Raw genomic sequence first — 18485 nt, 5'->3', positions numbered from 1 at the left:
AGAAACTGTAGACAGATTAGTTGGATTTCAACTACTGAACAGTGCAACTGCATTTACTGTAATGGCCCCTGTTTAGCAACACTGCCAGTGAAGGAACACTGATCTAAGAATCTAATCGAATCCTCTATTGGCAATATTGAGCTCCAATATACACCCTTCTGACACATAAAAACAGGGCAACAGTAAACATGTCGTCCCCACCTGATAGAGGCACAACAAGATGCTTCATCCCTCCAAGTTTCATCAAAATCAGACTGGTGGTGTAACAGTTGTGGCTTTCAAAGTTTACATTTTTACCTTTAATTATAGCGTCCGCATTAGGCAAATTACATTTTTTTTTTATCCCAGAATGCAGTGCAAAAATGTATCATTGCTCCAAGTTTTATCAAAGTCAGACTAGTGATGTCTGAGGTGTCACCTGAGCTATCACATTTGACGGACAAACAGACTTAGTCCCATAGTCCCTAGGGGGACAATAAAAACTATGGATTCCAAAAGAAGTTAAAACTTAACAAAAACAACACTCCGAACTGGAGTGTGACTTTTTATTGCACACCCACCATGCAGCAGTGAATCCATGTTGAACTATTGCTCCATTGCTGAATGGAATTTTACTGAAAAATGAGATTTTGTTCACTTTTCAGCTGTCAGGAGGCACAAGGAGTGATCCAGCAGCAATCTGATGGAGAGGCATGGGCTTTGTATTACAATTTGCCAATTCAGTTGTGCTTTAGATCACTTGAGAAAGAATAGCCTGCAGGTCTAATAGAGGAAATATGCTAGATGCTTGAGGGGACTTCTAATATTGGCTACCTCTGTATAAATGTTTCTGAAGAGGCTGAAGAGGGATTATTGTCTGTCTGGAGGCTTCCCCCTTCTCAGACATCTCCACTATTTAATATTTTACATTTAGCCAATGTTGCTCTCCAGAGGAACCTACAATAAGTTCATAGTCAGTGAACATTGCTAGCCCGGTAATAAGGAGGCATAAAGGACATCAAAATATCTCTCACACATGATCAACCTTTTGACATTTTTAAAGCAAAAAGGATTGGAAGTTGCTGATTTTGTATTCTCCTCTCTCAGATCATCAAAGGAATTGTGGGATACGTTTTGAGTGCTTTTCCCTGTTTGGTTTGGTTCAGATTCTCCTGGACACGGAGAAGCCATTATCTGCAGGTGTGGCTCGGCATGTTCCTCCGTCAAGGTGACATCAACACACGTCTGGAAACACACGTCAGATAGTAAAAGATGCTTTTTGCTAGAGGGCCAAGGTCCTGCTGAAGACTCAATCAAACCCTGTTTTCCTCTCTCTCTCTTACACACATACACACACATGACACTGTCTGGCAGCGAGAGAAAATGATTTGTCCAGGGGGGCGATCTAAAGTATAGGGATCCATTAGTAATGGATCTAAAGCAACTACTCGTACATGTTGCATGTCTTTACAAGGGTAATGGGACTGATGAGTAGGGAGAGGAGAAACCACGAATCTTCAGGGTTTTCAAATCCCTTTTTGGACACGTTTTTCTAGAACAGCTCATTATTAGTTAGCTAGCATGGGGACTGCTAGCTGTGTCCTTACTTGTTAGTGTGCAGCTGGCAGTTCCTCTTTGGTTTCAATAAGAAATATTAACAATACTAACAAGCTGTTTTTCAGTCAACAGAAGTGCCAATGCAGAAAAGTTTCCCTACCCAACTTTCCCTGGTGAAGAAATTTAAAAGTGAAAACTGAAAATGTACAGATATGTTATAAAATGTATTCACTCGACAAATTACCTTGGATGTTTTCCGTTAATGAATTTGAGAAGGATGGGTTCCCTTTTCCCTGCTCATCAGTTTCTACTTCTGGAACCTAAACACCTGCTACCAATTACCAAGAGGGACTGAATCAGGGTGCATTTGTTCCTGTGTTTGAATTCTGTTCAGTCACAGTATGCTAACTATAATCTACACTGAAAGATCTACTGTGTAGCAGTTTCCACATAGCACATTCAAACTGAAACCCAAAGGCTGCTGCGTGTCTGGTGTCACATGTTGTTTTCTATGATTGGTTAATTTTAACGCCTTTTTCATGTTTCACAGCACTGTGGGTTTTTTACTCTACTAATTTGTGTTTTGCTGATGCATACTAAATTAAACCCGGAAAACAGTATAGCATCCTGGCATTTTCAGTATACTGATGATGGAGAAAAAAAAAAAGCCTGCTAAACCATTTTAAATTAAGTATATTGAAACAGCCTGCTGATCAGCAAACGCTACATGCAATAAGATCAGGGCAAATCTCTCCTAATGTTAGGGTATTAAAGAAACACTATATATAACGCTCTAATGTGAATAAAAGGCAATCAGAGGACTGCAACATTCACATTACCACCGGTGTCCACCCTTCTAGACATGGTTTCCATCCCACGATCATTCTGACCATTCTGGCTTTTGCTTCATGACTGCAATTTTGTTGGATATAACCATACACGCCAACACAATACACATTCACAGTATTTCCAACTATATCAAACTATATCACTGTATCACAGAATGCCAACCCCTCAGCCACAATGTATTGTATCACATCATTCACAAGGCTTGAAATTGCAATTTGAATTTTGAATATCATGTCAGGACAAGTGTACTGCCACTGTACTCAAAATGGAGAAGAATTTGTATTATGAAGACGGTACCCAAGAGAGGGACACCCCTGCCTTCTGAGAACTGAAAATAACTCCAAGGTCAGTGAGCTTTCCATTAGGGATTTAAACCATAGCAAAGTGCTAATTAATTAGGCCTAATGTGAGACAATGGCTGGATTCTCAGTTCTAGTGGTAGAGCTAGTTCTCCCTTGTAGGAGACAGAATGCAAGGCACTGCTGGTATTTCTGAGGCCATTTCAGGTCAGATGAAACACTTTTTTCACCTTAATTTAGCCAGGGAAGCTTTGCTGAGTATGCATGCTCTTTTTCAGCAATGCCCTACTATGTGCAGTTACAGGCGCTCACTCCCAGGAGCTGGTTAGTCCAACCACATTACTCTACTGTTGGCCACGGAGCAGCTCCACTGGATCAGTTGGGGGTTAAGTGCCTTGCTTAGTTGCCTGATATGGTAGGCCATGTGGTAATACATCCTTGGAGACATGAGCAGCAGCGATGGAAGGTATGCGGTATTACCACTGAAGCAGTGGAATTAATTCCACGTTTTGTCCTGTCAAACTCTTATGTGATGAATGGAAAAGAATCTCTCGACTTTGTGGTATTTCTGGAATTGGAATTGGAATTTTCATACTTCACACAATGAAAATTTCTTGCATACAAAAAGGACAAAAGCTAGAATCCAACGTTGTTGGAGAGGGAAAGTATGTGTGATGATTATACGGAGGCCATTTACTGTGCTTGTGTTTGAAAGCTGGTTCATTAAAGCTTCAGAATGTACAGTTTGCATGCAGCAACACAGATACTGCCTGGCTTAAAGACAATCAATGTTTCATTACAGGGGACTATATGCTTTAAATCAGCTGGGCTTGGGATTAAAGGGAAAGGTGCTGCCTTGAGGTCGTCAATACCAGAGCATCGACACAGATGCAGACAAGCAGGAGGTGAGCACAATAATGCACCGCACCCATCAACATAACACACATACAAAGACACGCACACACACACACGCAAACACGTGTACACACTTGAACACATCTGTTTATACACATGGATACAGTACGTGTACACGCTCATCCACACACACACACACACACACACACACACACACACACAAACATAAAGGCACCCTTCTGACCACAAAGTCTATAGAATAAATGAAAGCTCTATTGTTGATGAGACACCATATAGCATGGGTAATGTGTGGCCCAATACAAATGTGGAACAGCAAAAGAAACCCAAAACTAGCCTCCCCCATGTCTATACTGTGTATATATACTGTATATATATATATATATATATTATTATTATTATTTTTTATTTATTTTATTTTTTTTTTCTGTGAGCAGCCACCAAATGGAAATATTTTTTGATAAGAGTAAACCCTTTGAGGCAAGGCCGATCAATTTCAGCCTTCAAACTAAAGTAAACGATAAAGCACAGTACCATGAGCGCATACATTTTGAGTATACATTTAACCATGGCACTGTCGCATGCTTTATTGCTTTATTCACTGAACTATGCTGGACCACGCCAGCAGGATATAGAGGCAAAAAAAGATAAAATAAACAGCTGGCTATGTCATGAAGCAAACATGTGAGAGGGAACTGGAAGCTGAATGTTGTGGGGGAAAAACTCTCTCTCTCTCTCTCTCCCTATCTCTCTCTCTCTCTGTTATCCAAAAGACTTTTAATATCAGAAAGCAGAACTTAATCAAAAAATATGTATTCATGAGGAACAGGACTGGTTGGACTCGTTGCCTCACCTTTTCATACCTTCCCGCCTTCCCATATCTATAGAACATCATTTGGCTGTTCAATCAAAAACTAGGATGCACTGCTGGAACTAAATTAGATTTGATAGAAAGAGAGATGTATTATTTCCCCATGACAATAGCCCTCCTGCTGCGGCATAACACACACACTATCAACCACGCACGCACACACACACACACACACATTCTGTACAAACTCTCGTTCTCCCTCCGAAACACAGATGCACACACATTGTCTCTTTCACACCCACGCACACGCATGCACACACACACTCACAAAAACACACGTACACACAGTTTCCCTTAGGTGAAGCCCATTCATCTGAAAGAGACAGTGTGAATACATGTGATTGGTAATGAAATCTACCTTAGTATTCCATCATATTAGGTCTATGAATAAAAGAGCATGTGGGGCTGACAACGATACGATGATAATCTGGTAGCGGCGGTGGTGATAATAATCATATTCTCCTCCATACAAAGATCAAATGAGAACTCTGAGGTACTAGGCTGTCTCCTTATGGTGGAGGTGGATTTGTACTTCATATTGTGGGTTTAATTATTTAATTTACATATTTGACTGGAGGTGAGATAGTGGTAATGAGAATCTTTTAGAGAGAGCAAAGAGCATGATCAATAGGCCTATCTATTACTGTGCATATACTTTGAGTTTATATAAAGTATGAACTGCACAGCTCTTCCCTGGGTGTTGCTGCATCAACTTTTATGAAGTGCCGTCTATATTATGTACATGCTGTTCTGATTACTTTTCAGTTGTCATAACTGATGAGAGGTGAGCAAACTGGAGTCAAATACCCGTGCATCACTGAATCGGGCGCCGCACATTGGTGCAGTGACAGGTGAGATACCCCATTCAATATGCAGTTGGACAAGAAGTTCTCAAATTAAAATAAAGGTTGATGAAATTTTTCCATACACAAATTTCCTCTGCTCCTTTTATAATTCTTTATGCAGAATAAATCTATGAATCTTAGGACTTTTTAATATTTTGCCAGCACTGATCAAGCGCAGTGACCTTGTGCCGGCAACTGTACTGGCCTCAAGTGGATTTTTTCCTGCCTGCACTTGTTTGGTAATTTTGTGGTTTGTGATGCTTGCACCGAAATGGGCGGGGAGCGCACTAGAGGGGAGCATCAGTACAAATTGGGTGGTGCAGTGCAATATTGGTATCAGAAATTACTCTTTTGCCTACTCAAACCAAGTATGTATGTTTGCCTATTTAACTTTAATATAAATTCTTGGCTAACTGAATGCAACCATTTTAATCACTTAAGTAAAACAAATTACAGGTAACCGACAAAATAATGGAAACATATTTTATTGTGATACAAAGTTACTTGTATCTGCACATGTGGTTATTGTCTGAATCATTGTTTTCTAACATAAAACTGTCAATGTGCATCAATACGCACAGAAAACATGGTAGCAGGGATTTCAATACAGTATCTCCAGAAACATACCTTCAACTTAAAAAGGGATATCATCTGCCCTTGGTGGCATATTTGGGGTGCTGTATATTTGCACCTTGTGACTGTGCCTCCTGGACAAGTACATCAGTTTCCTCTTGGGAGAAGCTTTTTTTGGCGCAGCCGGCCTGGACTCTCCTCATCCATTACCAAACTGTCAGTGTGCCATGGTGGGGAACGCACTGCTTTTAAAGGGAATGCGAGGAGCTGAATTGATTGATCATGATTGACGCCAGCCCCTACCCCACCTACTGATAATTTATTCCTCCTAATCCACCACTGTACTATAGTGCCTCTGGTCATGAAGTTACAAAGAATCTGTTGGTAGCGCCTGCTCCGAAAATAAGGCCTTTGTACTTCAGAAATCCCAATTGCACACCCAGGAGAAACATCCTATCTATATTTACAACTCAGATTTAACTCCTGTAGTCACCACTAGGAATCAGAACCCGAGTAACATGGATTATTATTGACCTCCTACACATGGAGTGCAGAAGTAGGTGTGTGATGACTGTGTGTGCTCTCATTTACATTAAAGCCAAATTACAGTGAACTGCAACAGATGATACATGCCATTGATGGACGGTTTTATACAAAGCGCCTTACTATATCATGAGTGCTTGTATTTTTTAGCATAGGTGGCTCCAGTGAGAATCAAACCTCTAACCATGACAGTGTAAGCACCATGCAACTCACTGAGCTACAGGGCCACAGCTGATCCTTGGCACTTAAGTGAACAGACCAATCGGTCTTGTAGAAATGATGTAGGAGCTGTACAATCTTCAAGGGAAACCCAGACAGACCTCTACAAATGATAAAAGACCATTAAAAGCATCACACAAAGCTCAGACATTATTAAAGAAAAGAGCAATCATTATGAAAAACCCAGAGGGTCAAATCTTCAAGAAAGACCTAGAGAGAATTAAAACCAAGACAAACCTGTAGAAATTATATAAAAAAGCAGAACAATCCAGACAAACTTGTGGAAAATTAAGAAAAAGCTGAAACCCAGACAGAGCTCTAGAAGTTAATAGTATAATCTTCAAGAGACACTCAGCCTGACATACAGATTAAATCAGAGAAATGCAATTGGCAAGAAAAAGCCATAAGGACCTGTAAAACTTATGAGCAAGCAATCTCCATGTCACCTGTTTCAAGACCTCCAACGAGACAGAAAAGGTCTACATGAATGGATTTAGTTTGAAGAGTGCTTTGAAGCAAGGACAGAGTGTAGAAGAACACACAAAGCTATTCATGATCTGTTTATTGTCTGTTATGTCCTTTTCCAATCTGGAGGAGTGACCTTGATACAAATTCTCTTAAGAGTTTGGGGGACAAATAATAATGCATCCCTCCACACAAATACGTGCCCACTCATCTTGTAAGGTAATTTCAGTTTCTATCTCTCTCTCTCTCTCTCTCTCTCTCTATTGCCCTTTCTTTCCCTCAATCTTGCTCTCTCTCTGTCTCTCTCTTCTCTTTTCTCTTTTGTCTCTTTCTCTCTGCTGTCTGGCGTCTCCATCGAATTAATATGTTATGTCAATATTTTTTTTATTATCGAAAAAAAAATAAAAGAGCTTCAGAATATTCCAACATTATGCTAATATTTCAATGCACGCATACTCTGATACAATAACACTCCAAGATTAGAGACATGAGGCATTATTTTAACAAGGTAGCGGGGCTCCAGCAAGGCTTAGGGTTATTTATTATATGCTGTTATGAAATTTTTATGGCGAAGTGAAACATTTCCTTTTATCAGAGCAATGTCGTGAGAGTGCACAGCCATGCTCAAACTATGCATGCAAAGTTTAAGTGTGCTGCATCACTTATGCATGCAAGTGTACTTAGTGTATTGTGTCATTGTGCATTTATACCTGTGTGATTATGTCAAGTCACGTTTGGAAGAAAGAAAAAAAAATGTGTATAGGCGTATGTGTGCGTTTATGTATGTACACGAGTGTGAGCAGTTTGCCTTCGTCATACAGTATCTGAAGGGAAGCTTAGAGTAACCCCTCTATAGTAAAAGGGTGACACATTAGTGGCAGACAATTTGACTTGGCCATAGCCTCTCAAACTCAATGTTAAATGGTTATGCCACAGGAAGCTTGTTGAATATATGTGCATGTGTGTGTGTGTTTTAGTGTGTGTGTGTTTGTGTGTTTTAGTGTGTGTCTGTGCTTGTAAACATGCATTTGTGAGTGCACATATTGTGTCTGTGTCTTGTGTGTATTGATTAGTAAAATGAATGTATATGTCAAAGGACAGTATACAGAAGCAGCACCATAACAATAATTGGTTATCATAATTCCAGTTTAGTTAAACTTAACTTAAAGCCTGTGTAGGATTTGAAAATTGTTAATTTCAGCGACTCCTAGTGGTAGTGCCAAAAAACGACACTGTCGCAAACGTCTTTGCAACCTCTTAGCGGTGTTTGCGATACCCCGCTCCATACAGCTAATATATGTAAGCAAAATACTGCTGCAGATAACTGTAGCTCAAACATTAGTTCCTATATTATTCCTAATCACAGCATTGTAGGCTGCTATGAAGTAGTTTGCAATTGTGACAATTCAAGTTAACAGATGTTTGGGGCGTCGCTGCCGTTGTGAACATAGCCTATCCAACATTTACTATTCTGATGCTACGAGTTGCAGCTGATGGAAAATGCTACTGCTAACAAACTTGACTAAACAGAAATCACGTAACGCAATCGGAGTATGGAGTTGTATTAAATATGGCGATTACGGCCGATCAAGCTGGCAGAAGGCAGGACACATGAACCGACACAGGACGTCGGAACCAGACGGCAAATGCGGACTAAACGACGCGATTACAACCCACACACACTGGACAGAAGGAATGCCATGGTCTGCTCACTAATGTAAGTCGATATGGTTTCTTTCCCTTCTGTACCCCCACTCTCTGTCGGCAGCCGGCTATGTACCAACCAGTGAAGCTACTTTGCTAGGCTAGGTTACATAACTTAGTAGCTGTACAAGTAGCTGACTACACAAATAAACTATGCCATTACACATAACCGCAGATATGAACCACACTGGTCCTAAAAAATTGTTAAAAGCTTCGGTGACACAATTTGAGACCCTTATTGGTATTTCAATTACATGTGTAGGAAGCCAGTTGTATATTGGTCTCTTCAGCTCCCGTAGTTCTCCGACAAGTGAACGCTCAGCCGCGGTTAACTCTGGTCAGTCTGACCCCGTGCTTTGTCACGCTCCTTCGTAGCTCTTTTAGCCTCTTATAGAAATAGTGCTGGGCGCCGATGGGTCCATGGGGCTCCCGGGGTTTGGTGACCGGAGTCTCCGGTCTGCCGTGTTCCGGGGGGCCGGGGATCGGGTACTTCAAGCCGATCGGTCCATAGGGCTACTAGCCTGCATTCACACTGCATCTGTTTTCTTCCTGGTTTGGTTTGACTTTCTGCCGTAAGTCAGTACGCACCAGTTCATATCCGCGGACACAGAGAATGAACAGACTGAAAGCAGCACATAGACTAAACTAATTTTCTCTGCGATGGTCGCGATGGATTTTTCTACTGACAAACTATTATGGTATCAAAATTAATGGAAGATATAATCAGATACAAGGAAGATATAATCAGATACAAATTCTACACGTAGGGGCTTTAATGAACTGCCGTTGGCAGCAAGAACATACAATATGCCGTTCTTTACTGTGAACCTATTCTTTATCAAATAATGTGAAGTTGTACTAACTAGTCATATTTCCCAGAAAACAAATTACTGCTACATTTGTTTCTCTCCAGTAATGGAGCAAAGGTGAAGCTGTAATTTATTGTACTGTAAATCCTGGAACTTATATAATGGCTACATCTACATCTATTGAATCCGACTATGAAAGAGTCAATTTGCATAACTACAGTACAAATTGGGGGATTCATGGTCCCTCTGGACAGCATGACCTTACAGAGACAGACTTTATATCATCTCTTCCTATTTGCTGAGATTTGTCCTCAAAGAGTTCAGTGTGCAGAGTGTGAAACAGAGTGATGCATGGCTGTGCTCACACACAAACACCTCTGCAAGCACAAGATGCGCGCACACACACACACACACACACACACAACACAAACACAGACACTCGCATACACGCGCATGTACACACACATGCACACAGACACATGGATATACACACACGTGGATATGAACACACACAGAGCGGGTCTGGGAGTGGCATAAAAGAACATGGTGTCATAGCAGAGCGGAGGCAGCCCGATAAAACAGGAGACACACCTTAAGGCAACCGTCACTGTGCTTTATCTCACTTTCAGACATAAAACTAAAGAAATGCTGTTCTGTCCTTAAGGTTGGGGATTCTTCGCCTCAACATTTTGTGTTATCTATTATACACCCAATGCCAAGTCAGTACTGATGACGCATTTTAAAGCCTGCCAAAAAAAAAAAAAAAATGTGGCTATACACAATGACAGTCAAAACGTCACCTGCATCTACTTAACGCATTCTGGAGAGACCTATAAATTACTGAAATCTGATTTCCCACGTTTTCTTGTTTTTGAACGAGGTAAGAAATAAAACAAAATTCCTGTTGCTGTGGTCACATTCAAGAATAAATTAATAATTTACCAACAAATGGTAGTAACAAATTTGCCAATAGATCATTCTTTATCAAGCATGACTCATGTACTTTCATTGTGTATTGTGGTTACAAACAGTGGCCTCAGTGATCTGTTTCATTCTTGTAAATGGGGCAATGGGGGGACTTTATGGTCAAATATACAGTGGACATTAAAAATCATTGTGGTAGACTAATAAAGGATTTCCTTCAAATGCAGCAGAGATTGAAAATAAGGGCTGTTGAAACAAGAATCAACATGAAATATACATAGACCTCTTCTCTAACCATCTAGCAGGGAAACAAAGGAGAGAGAGAGAGAGAGAGAACAAGATGAATAGATGGGTGAAGTAAGGGACAAAGGGAGGGAAGAACTGCACAGAGGGAAGGCTGAGTGAGAGAAAGAGAGAAAACAGAAACAAGAAAATCACAAAGAAACATGCACAAAGAGAAATTTATATCGAAACAGCAACCACAAGTGTTAATAAGGAACACGCAGAGAAAAGGACAGCAAGCGCCACAGAGAACAAGAGAGAGAAACACAGCAAGTTGACGAGGGAGAAACACGCATGGATAGAGAGAGAGTGGTATGCAAAGAGATGAAAGTTTGGGAGAGTTTTCAGCACCCTGCGTGACTCAGAGAGCAGCGCTGGCTGGTGATTCACCCTGTGGCTTCAGCCTCACTCCCACTGAAAGGTCACGGCTTCTTTTAGCTACCTGTTACCACCTCTCTCTCTCTCTCTCTCTCTCTCTGTACTGGTCTCTCTCCCTCTCTCTCTTTCACCAGTTTACTTGCAGCACCTTGCCTTGTCAATGTGTGTGCGTGTGTGCTGCGTATGTGTGTCTGTGTGTGTGTGTGTGTGTGTGTGCATGCATGCGCGCGCTTTTGGTCTCCATTCGACACCAGTGTCCATGCCTCTTGCCCCAGCCGGGTATCATGTCACCCTGTAGCACAGAGCCCATGTTGTGACAGAAGACTTTGGCCGACAGGGACACACTAAATGCCGCCTAGCCCGCTGTGCATGGGTGTGAAAGTGTGTGTGTGTGTGTGTTTGTGTGTGTCTGTGTGTGTGTGTGTGTGGGTTCCATTGTCAAAAACATCAATTCTATGACTCACTGCATTAGGAACATTTCTAATGTCACAGTGCTGGAATCATAGATTAGACTTTCTTCCATAGACTTCCATAGCTAGTGATAGTAAGAATAACTAATAGAACTGTGAAAGCACTTGTATAGGTTTTACAAAGATTAATGCTTTTATACTCCATTGACTTGTACTGGAATTACTAACAAATGCTATCAGAGGCTAGTGCCAGTTTCTCCGAAACAAAAACTCTCTGAATGTCCTAAGAGGAGGCTTTATTATTGATCAATAAGATTTGCTTCCAAAAATCCTGAACCTTCATATTAAACTCAATATTAGATTTGGCTTAGTTCCAAATGGTATTGTGTGTTATCCATACTATTGTTCAAATGTAGCCATCGTGGAAATCCAACTTTATACATGCTTACTATACTGTTGCCTTACCCTCAACAGTAATTATTAAGAAAATCCTGCAGTAAAGCAGGATAGATGGGGTGTGACGGATTGGTATACTTTGAGAAAACTGAAAAAGGAACATACTTGTTGGAAGAGTCAATATGACGTCACTTTGCCCATTCTCTCATTATGGTAGCTACCATATTAAATATATTTCTGAAGACAGAAGCACTGCTAGAGAGTTTACACACTTATGGAAGATCTGCCATGTTTGATGTTAGATAACTGACTGTGTTTTTTTTTTAACTTTTGCTCTTGACCTTTCCCAAGAAAAGTTGGCCAACTTGACAGAAGCAACAACAACCACTAAAACAGAACAAACAAGCAAGCAAACGCAAAGGCATCATCATCTATGTTCTATCATCATTATCACTATCATCATCATCATCATCATCATCATCATCATCACCATCACTGTCACCACACTGTCATCAACATTAACATCATCATCATCATCCATCCCTCCCAGCCCATCACATCTCCACTTACCTGTTTGTGTCCTGAAGATACTAATGAATCCATAGAGAGGGCTTGACCTCAACTAAGCTAATCTAGCCAAATGCTTATTAGCATCGGCACACCCCCAATGGGTATTGCAATGGATATTTCTCCTGAGCTAAGCTAAGGAAGTTGGGTTTCTGAACCAAGTCCATCCCATCAGTAGAGGCTACGTCAAAGTTAAACCCCGCCTGCTCACTGTCCCACTGTCTCACTGGTCAGAGTGCCAAAGGTCAAAGGTCAGCCAGTTCATACAGGTGTCTGACCTTACTGGGAGTGCATGGAGGTCTAACATGGAAGGGAGGGGGTTGTGTGCGATAGTTATGAGGGCATCATATAATGTAAATCTATGTGAAAATAATAACTGATTCATGGGTTGGATTCAGGCTACAGAAATAAAAGGAGGGAAGGAAGGAGGGAGGGAAGGAAGGACTGACAGGAGTAAGAGAAAGGACAGTACACTGCTTTACATATGTATGTGTGTTGGGAGGGAGGAAGAGAAGAGGAAGAGAAAAGAGGGGGGCATGAGTGACTGAAGGAGAGAGAGCCTATAGAAATATGTGAACAGTTCAAAAATATGCAGGTGACTTTCAAATATATATATGCCTGATATTTAAAGGAGAATATGGAATATGTGTCTTTGTTCCATTCCTGGAATTCACCTCTCATTTCTTCGGTGTCTTTGGAGTTTCCATCTGTCATTCATTCTCTACCTTCCCTATTCCCCCCTACTGCTCCTCTCGCTCTCATACTCTACACTTTGATGTGTGAGTGTGTGATTTTATGTGTGTGTTACGTGCACAAGCATGCATGTGTGCTGTTGAGCATGTTTGAGTACATGCATACATATGTCTGTGTGGATTTCTGGATGCAACAATGTGTGTGTGCATGTACATCAATGCAAACACGTGTGTATGTGTATGCATACATGCTAGAAGGTGTGTGTGTGTGTGTGTGTGTGTGTCCATGCATGCGTGGGTGCATGTGATTGTATGATGCAGGGTAGATGACCTAAAACCAGACACAGCTATGGTTGGTTGAGCCACACAGCTGAGAGGAGAGAAAACCTAGCTGTCTGACTGACGTCACACACATACATAAAACACACTGCTTCACCAGGCAGAATGGGTGTGTGTGTGTGTGTATGTGTGTGCGTGCGTGTGTAGGACAATGGAGATGAAGGATGGAAGGAAGGAACAGAGGGAGGGAGGAGGGAAGGACAGAATGAAGAGTAGAGAAATAGTGAATAGCGAGTGAAGTGTTTTCAGCAAAAAGGGCTGAGACACGGAAAAAGAGAGAGAAAGTGTGTGAGTGAGAAAAACAGAGAGACAAAGAGGGAGAGAGAGAGCGGGAGAGACACACACAGAGAGAGAGAGAGAGAGCGAGAGAGAGAGAGAACTAAAGCCCTTGTTTGTACGAGATGCAGGTCACAGCATGTTCTGCCCTCTAGTCCAATAACTGGTCTGGTGGATGCATCCAAATTCAGAAGCATATGAGTGCATCTGCCTTCTCATGTTCATCTATCTTTCTCTCTGTTTCCCTCTCCTCCCCACTTTCCTTTTTTATTTTTTTTTGCAAACTACAACTACCTCTTACCTACAATCTGTTCTACCCCAATCTCATAATAGCCAGCATTCTCTCTCCACCTCTACTTCTGCTTCTGCATATTTGTCTTCTCCCTCTTCAGGTTTTGCTGGAAAGGTCAAGTGCACTTTAGGCAACTACAGTCTGTCCTATCCATCCCTTGCACAATCACATCTATGTATTCTGTCTTTCCTCTCTAATTCTCTCTCTCTCTCTCTCTCTCTCTCTCTCACCCTGCCATGTTGTCTTTTTCATTATTTCTTATTTCGGTGTTCACAAGCAGACAGGTGTTAAAACCAGGATGAACAGTAGCATTGTTTTCTCTCTTTTCCCTCATTTCCCCCCACGTATTCCCCCTTGGCCTAAACATATTGTATAGCTGATGAAAAAACAAATTTAGTCTGTTTCTCTTTCACTTTCTCTGTCTCGTACTTTGTGTTTCCTCCCCTCCCTCCGTCGCCTCCTTCCCCCCTCCCCTCGCTCTCCACTCTCCCATCCATCTCTCCCTCCATTTTCATCTGCCTCTCTGCTGTTTTTTTCTGGTAGCTGGACCTAATTGTTATATCGTTCTGGCACTAAAGCCGCCCTGTGTAGGAAGCGTGTCTGAGCGCCGCTGGGGTCTAACGCGGCATGGGGGATGGGGAATTGAACAGGCATTGGCCGTCAGAGCTGGTTAGCTTCACAGAGCTCCTGTCACAACTACACTCACAACACAACCTGTTTACTACCCAGGCCCCCTGCAATTACCAGCTCCCCAGCAGGAGGCCGGCCGCCGCCTGGGGAGAACTAACACTATCAGGAGAAAGGGAGGAAGAAGTGGGAGGGAGGGAGTGGAGGGGGGACATTAAGAGGTTGAGGCAGGGTGGTGGGTATGCGACAAATCCTAGGGGGAAAACCGCGGTGCGAACGTGTGTGCATGCATGTGTCTGCGCAGGCGAATTTGTTTGGTGGAAGTGATTTGATGTTAAAGGGGTTATGACAGGCCTTGGTGTCATTGGGCCCCCAGCAATTCTCTATGAATCTATAAATCAACGATTTAATGATTGTATCAGGGAAGGAAGAAAGGAATGAACTATGCAACAGAAATGGAAAAATTTTTTAGGGCACTGCATGATAGTATGGATGTTTTGGGGGTGTAGGGTTATGGGGCATCCTGTGAACCAGCCTAACTCCATGACCTGGCCCCTGGCTCAGAGGGACAGTGGGACGGCGACACAGGCAGCAGCACGGGGCCCCTACAACACAACACTGCTTCTCAACCGCCACATGTACGGCAATATGGGTCCATTTAGAAGGTTGTATAGATACACACAGAGGTGGGGTGACATTCAAGGGAAAAAATATATCCCACACTATATTTTTAGGTTGTCAGTAAGCTAAATCTATTTTCTGTGTTTGTCAGGTTTTCATGATGTTAGCCATGATGACTTTTGAGTATTTGAAATAAGTGAATTCAGTGAATTGACTATACTCCTGATGAAGGTAACCAAAACATGTAGGGCAGCCATAAAAAATAAAGGCTTTATGTTTTTTGCACATTATAAAGAGGGCCTTGGCTTCCATTATTTAAAACTGACACTGCCATTGACTCCAAATAGCCACTTTTTATCATTTTTGATAATACTTGGTAATGGAACATGAAGCAAAGACACCATACTGTGTCTTCCCTCAACTTATTCAGGCTATTTAACCAATTTGCCGATGTGGCTGCACAATTACAGTAATAAAGCAACTGTAAAATGATACCACAAAACAGCCTTCCACTTGACTTTTTACTGTATCAGCAGATTCTGAAAATGTTGGGCATCTCTCCACGGCAATGTTAGTTAGGGTACTGAGACATCGTTACAGCTTAAAACTCTTAGGTGTGGAGAATTTTATCTAGGGAAAGTGCTTGTGTCTAGTAATTATTGGTGTCCAAGAAGATAAAAGGGCCTCATAATAATATCATATTGTGCTTCTCGTATTACAAACAATGATAAAGGATCCAGTACAACCCCAGGCAACAGAGCGAGTTCAGATGATATATAGCGAGGTCTAACAAGGAGAGGTAATTTCTTAATGATTAGTTGGTTGGTTTAAATACAAAACAGTTAGCAGCCACTGTCCAGTCAGAGGACGTGATGCAGCTGAACAATATCAAAACGAACATGGAGGATGCCTCAGTCAGAACGAATCAACTTTACTGGCCTATAACCTCATACTGGCTCCAGGTTGTCATTTTAACGGAAGCAGATTCTTTGGTGAAGGAGTTTGCTACAGTACGGTAGAGGGGATGTGGGTTGGTTGAGAAACAGTGGGCTAGGGAGCCCGTACCACCTGGACCAACTGTTATTAATAAAACACTCAGTGGTTCCACAGACTTCACTTTTTCCCAGGAGTATCTGACAGTTTTTAGCTCCTAGTTACCCTCACTGGCAGTGTACAAACACTTGCATTATCCATATAGCATAGTCTAGAATCATAAATGAATTAAAACTGAGATTTTAGTTTTTAATATGGTGATCCAATGCACCATCTTTTCTAAACCCTTCCCTAAATGCTACAATCCCATTTCTTCCATCCTCCTTTCCCCTAATCCCCCAACCATCCTTTCATCCTCTCCCTCCAAGTCATCAGATACTCCTGGAAGCCATTCCCACCTGAAATCTCATCATCCATCCAATCTGTCTTTCATCTTCCCTCCTCCAATTTCTCTCTCTCCCTCACTCTCTTTTCTAACAGTGGGAATGGCTGTAGTGATAGTCAGCTGTGGTCTAGAAGTGGAAGGAGTTTTTTTTTTGTTGTTTTTTTTTCTCTTTCTCCCTGCCCACTTACACTGCACATCTACGCGGATGGACTTGATGGCAGCCACCCCCACCCCGTTGTCGGCCTTGCAGTAGTAGCGACCCCCCTGCACCCTCTGGATGCCCTCGATGCGCAGTGTCTCGTTGTAGATGGATGTTTCCTGGAACTTGTCTGATGCGCTGCCTGCCGTCTTCGTCCATCGTACCTACAGAGAGCGGGGGGGAAGGGGCAGAGAAAATGTTGAGTTTGAGAAAGACGCCATCTATGAAAGTGAGGTGAACTGAAGGATAGAGTCAGTTAAAGAAGGTAATGGAAGAAAGCTGAGAGAGCAATAACGACACAGGCAGAGAAAGATGGAGACTTTGACTTTTGATCTTTTTTGATATAACTGCTACCTTGAAAAATACAAGAAGCAAAAACACTAAAAGTAACTGGAAATAAACACCCACTCTAACCCACCCCCTACCCCCAACACACCTCTACGCACATGCAAACACACACACACACAATATTGTAAGGAGATACTGCTGCCATTCTATTTCCATATCCTAACAAAGTAAAATAGGCAATAGATAATTATGTACCCTAGTCGGTTAAATTGCCTAAAAAACTGAGCTAAATGTTGTTGAACATGCCTCCACTCCAATAGCCTTTCATGTAAGTGTGAGTCTAAGGAAAGGTTGTATTGAAAATGTGGATTAGTGACACAGACAATAGTGTATGCACGGATATCCCAAATACAGTTTTATTTCAGGTGCAGTTTAAAAACAAAAGCCAATGTTGAACAAAGGAAAGAGGAGAGCCACACACTTGTGCTCAGCTTGTTTTTTCCCACAGCGCAGCCGAGGGCATCAGGAGCCAAATTCAGGTCAGGCAGTCAGTCATACACCTGTCGCTTCGTGAGATGGCCTCTAGAGGGCGTCTTTGACTAAGAGATGGCCTCTCGCCTATGGGCTGAATGAGTTAATTAGGTATTCAGTGTTGTAATAGTTACTGTTTTATCATTTTACAGTTTGATGAGGTTGAGTGCATCCACCCTTCAACGGGCAACATCTGTCACCGCTTCAGTGAGAGCTTCACCAGCGTACTACCAAATGTGCTGAAACTGGATCAGGGGAAATCGCCATTAACAAAGCTACACATGGAGACAAGAGAGGATGACCTAGCTGAGCATCTACCAGGTACTGACAGTAATCTGTTATGCTACTTGTCCCTAATGTACAGTACATGCACTTGCTTGGATTATTTGGCTCTAAATAAACTTTTTAATTTGGTTGGGGTAGCATTGGTGCTCCCAACCTCAAAAAACTGGCAAGGCCCAAAGAGATGTGAATTGAATGAAAGGGTAGTAAATATGATTTTGACATTACTAATTTGGTTTACATTTTTCTGTTAACGATTTTGAATATTGAAGCATACAAATTGTAGAATTCAGTTACATTACAATTTGGTGTTTACAATTTGAATTGTCTCAGCTTATTGTTTATTCTGCATCAAGTGGATCAAACAAATAGAGTTGCTAACCATTGAATGTAGTGAAGGCCACAACAAAGACACAA

At 41.8% G+C, this 18485-nt stretch overlaps 1 protein-coding gene across 1 annotated transcript in view; it reads right to left on the bottom strand.

Moving 5' to 3' along the window:
• The window catches only part of mdga1 (MAM domain containing glycosylphosphatidylinositol anchor 1), a 187054-nt gene that overhangs the window by 97033 nt on the left and 71536 nt on the right, over positions 1–18485 (bottom strand). Inside the window, exon 3 of the mRNA XM_071900079.2 lies at positions 16957–17131. Coding sequence (XP_071756180.1) covers positions 16957–17131 — 175 coding nt within the window. The remainder of the gene's footprint in view (positions 1–16956; positions 17132–18485) is intronic.

Source organism: Centroberyx gerrardi, chromosome 1 (genome assembly GCF_048128805.1).
Source record: "Centroberyx gerrardi isolate f3 chromosome 1, fCenGer3.hap1.cur.20231027, whole genome shotgun sequence".
NCBI classification, from domain to species: domain Eukaryota; kingdom Metazoa; phylum Chordata; class Actinopteri; order Beryciformes; family Berycidae; genus Centroberyx; species Centroberyx gerrardi.
This window is presented reverse-complemented; position numbering and strand designations above follow the sequence as displayed.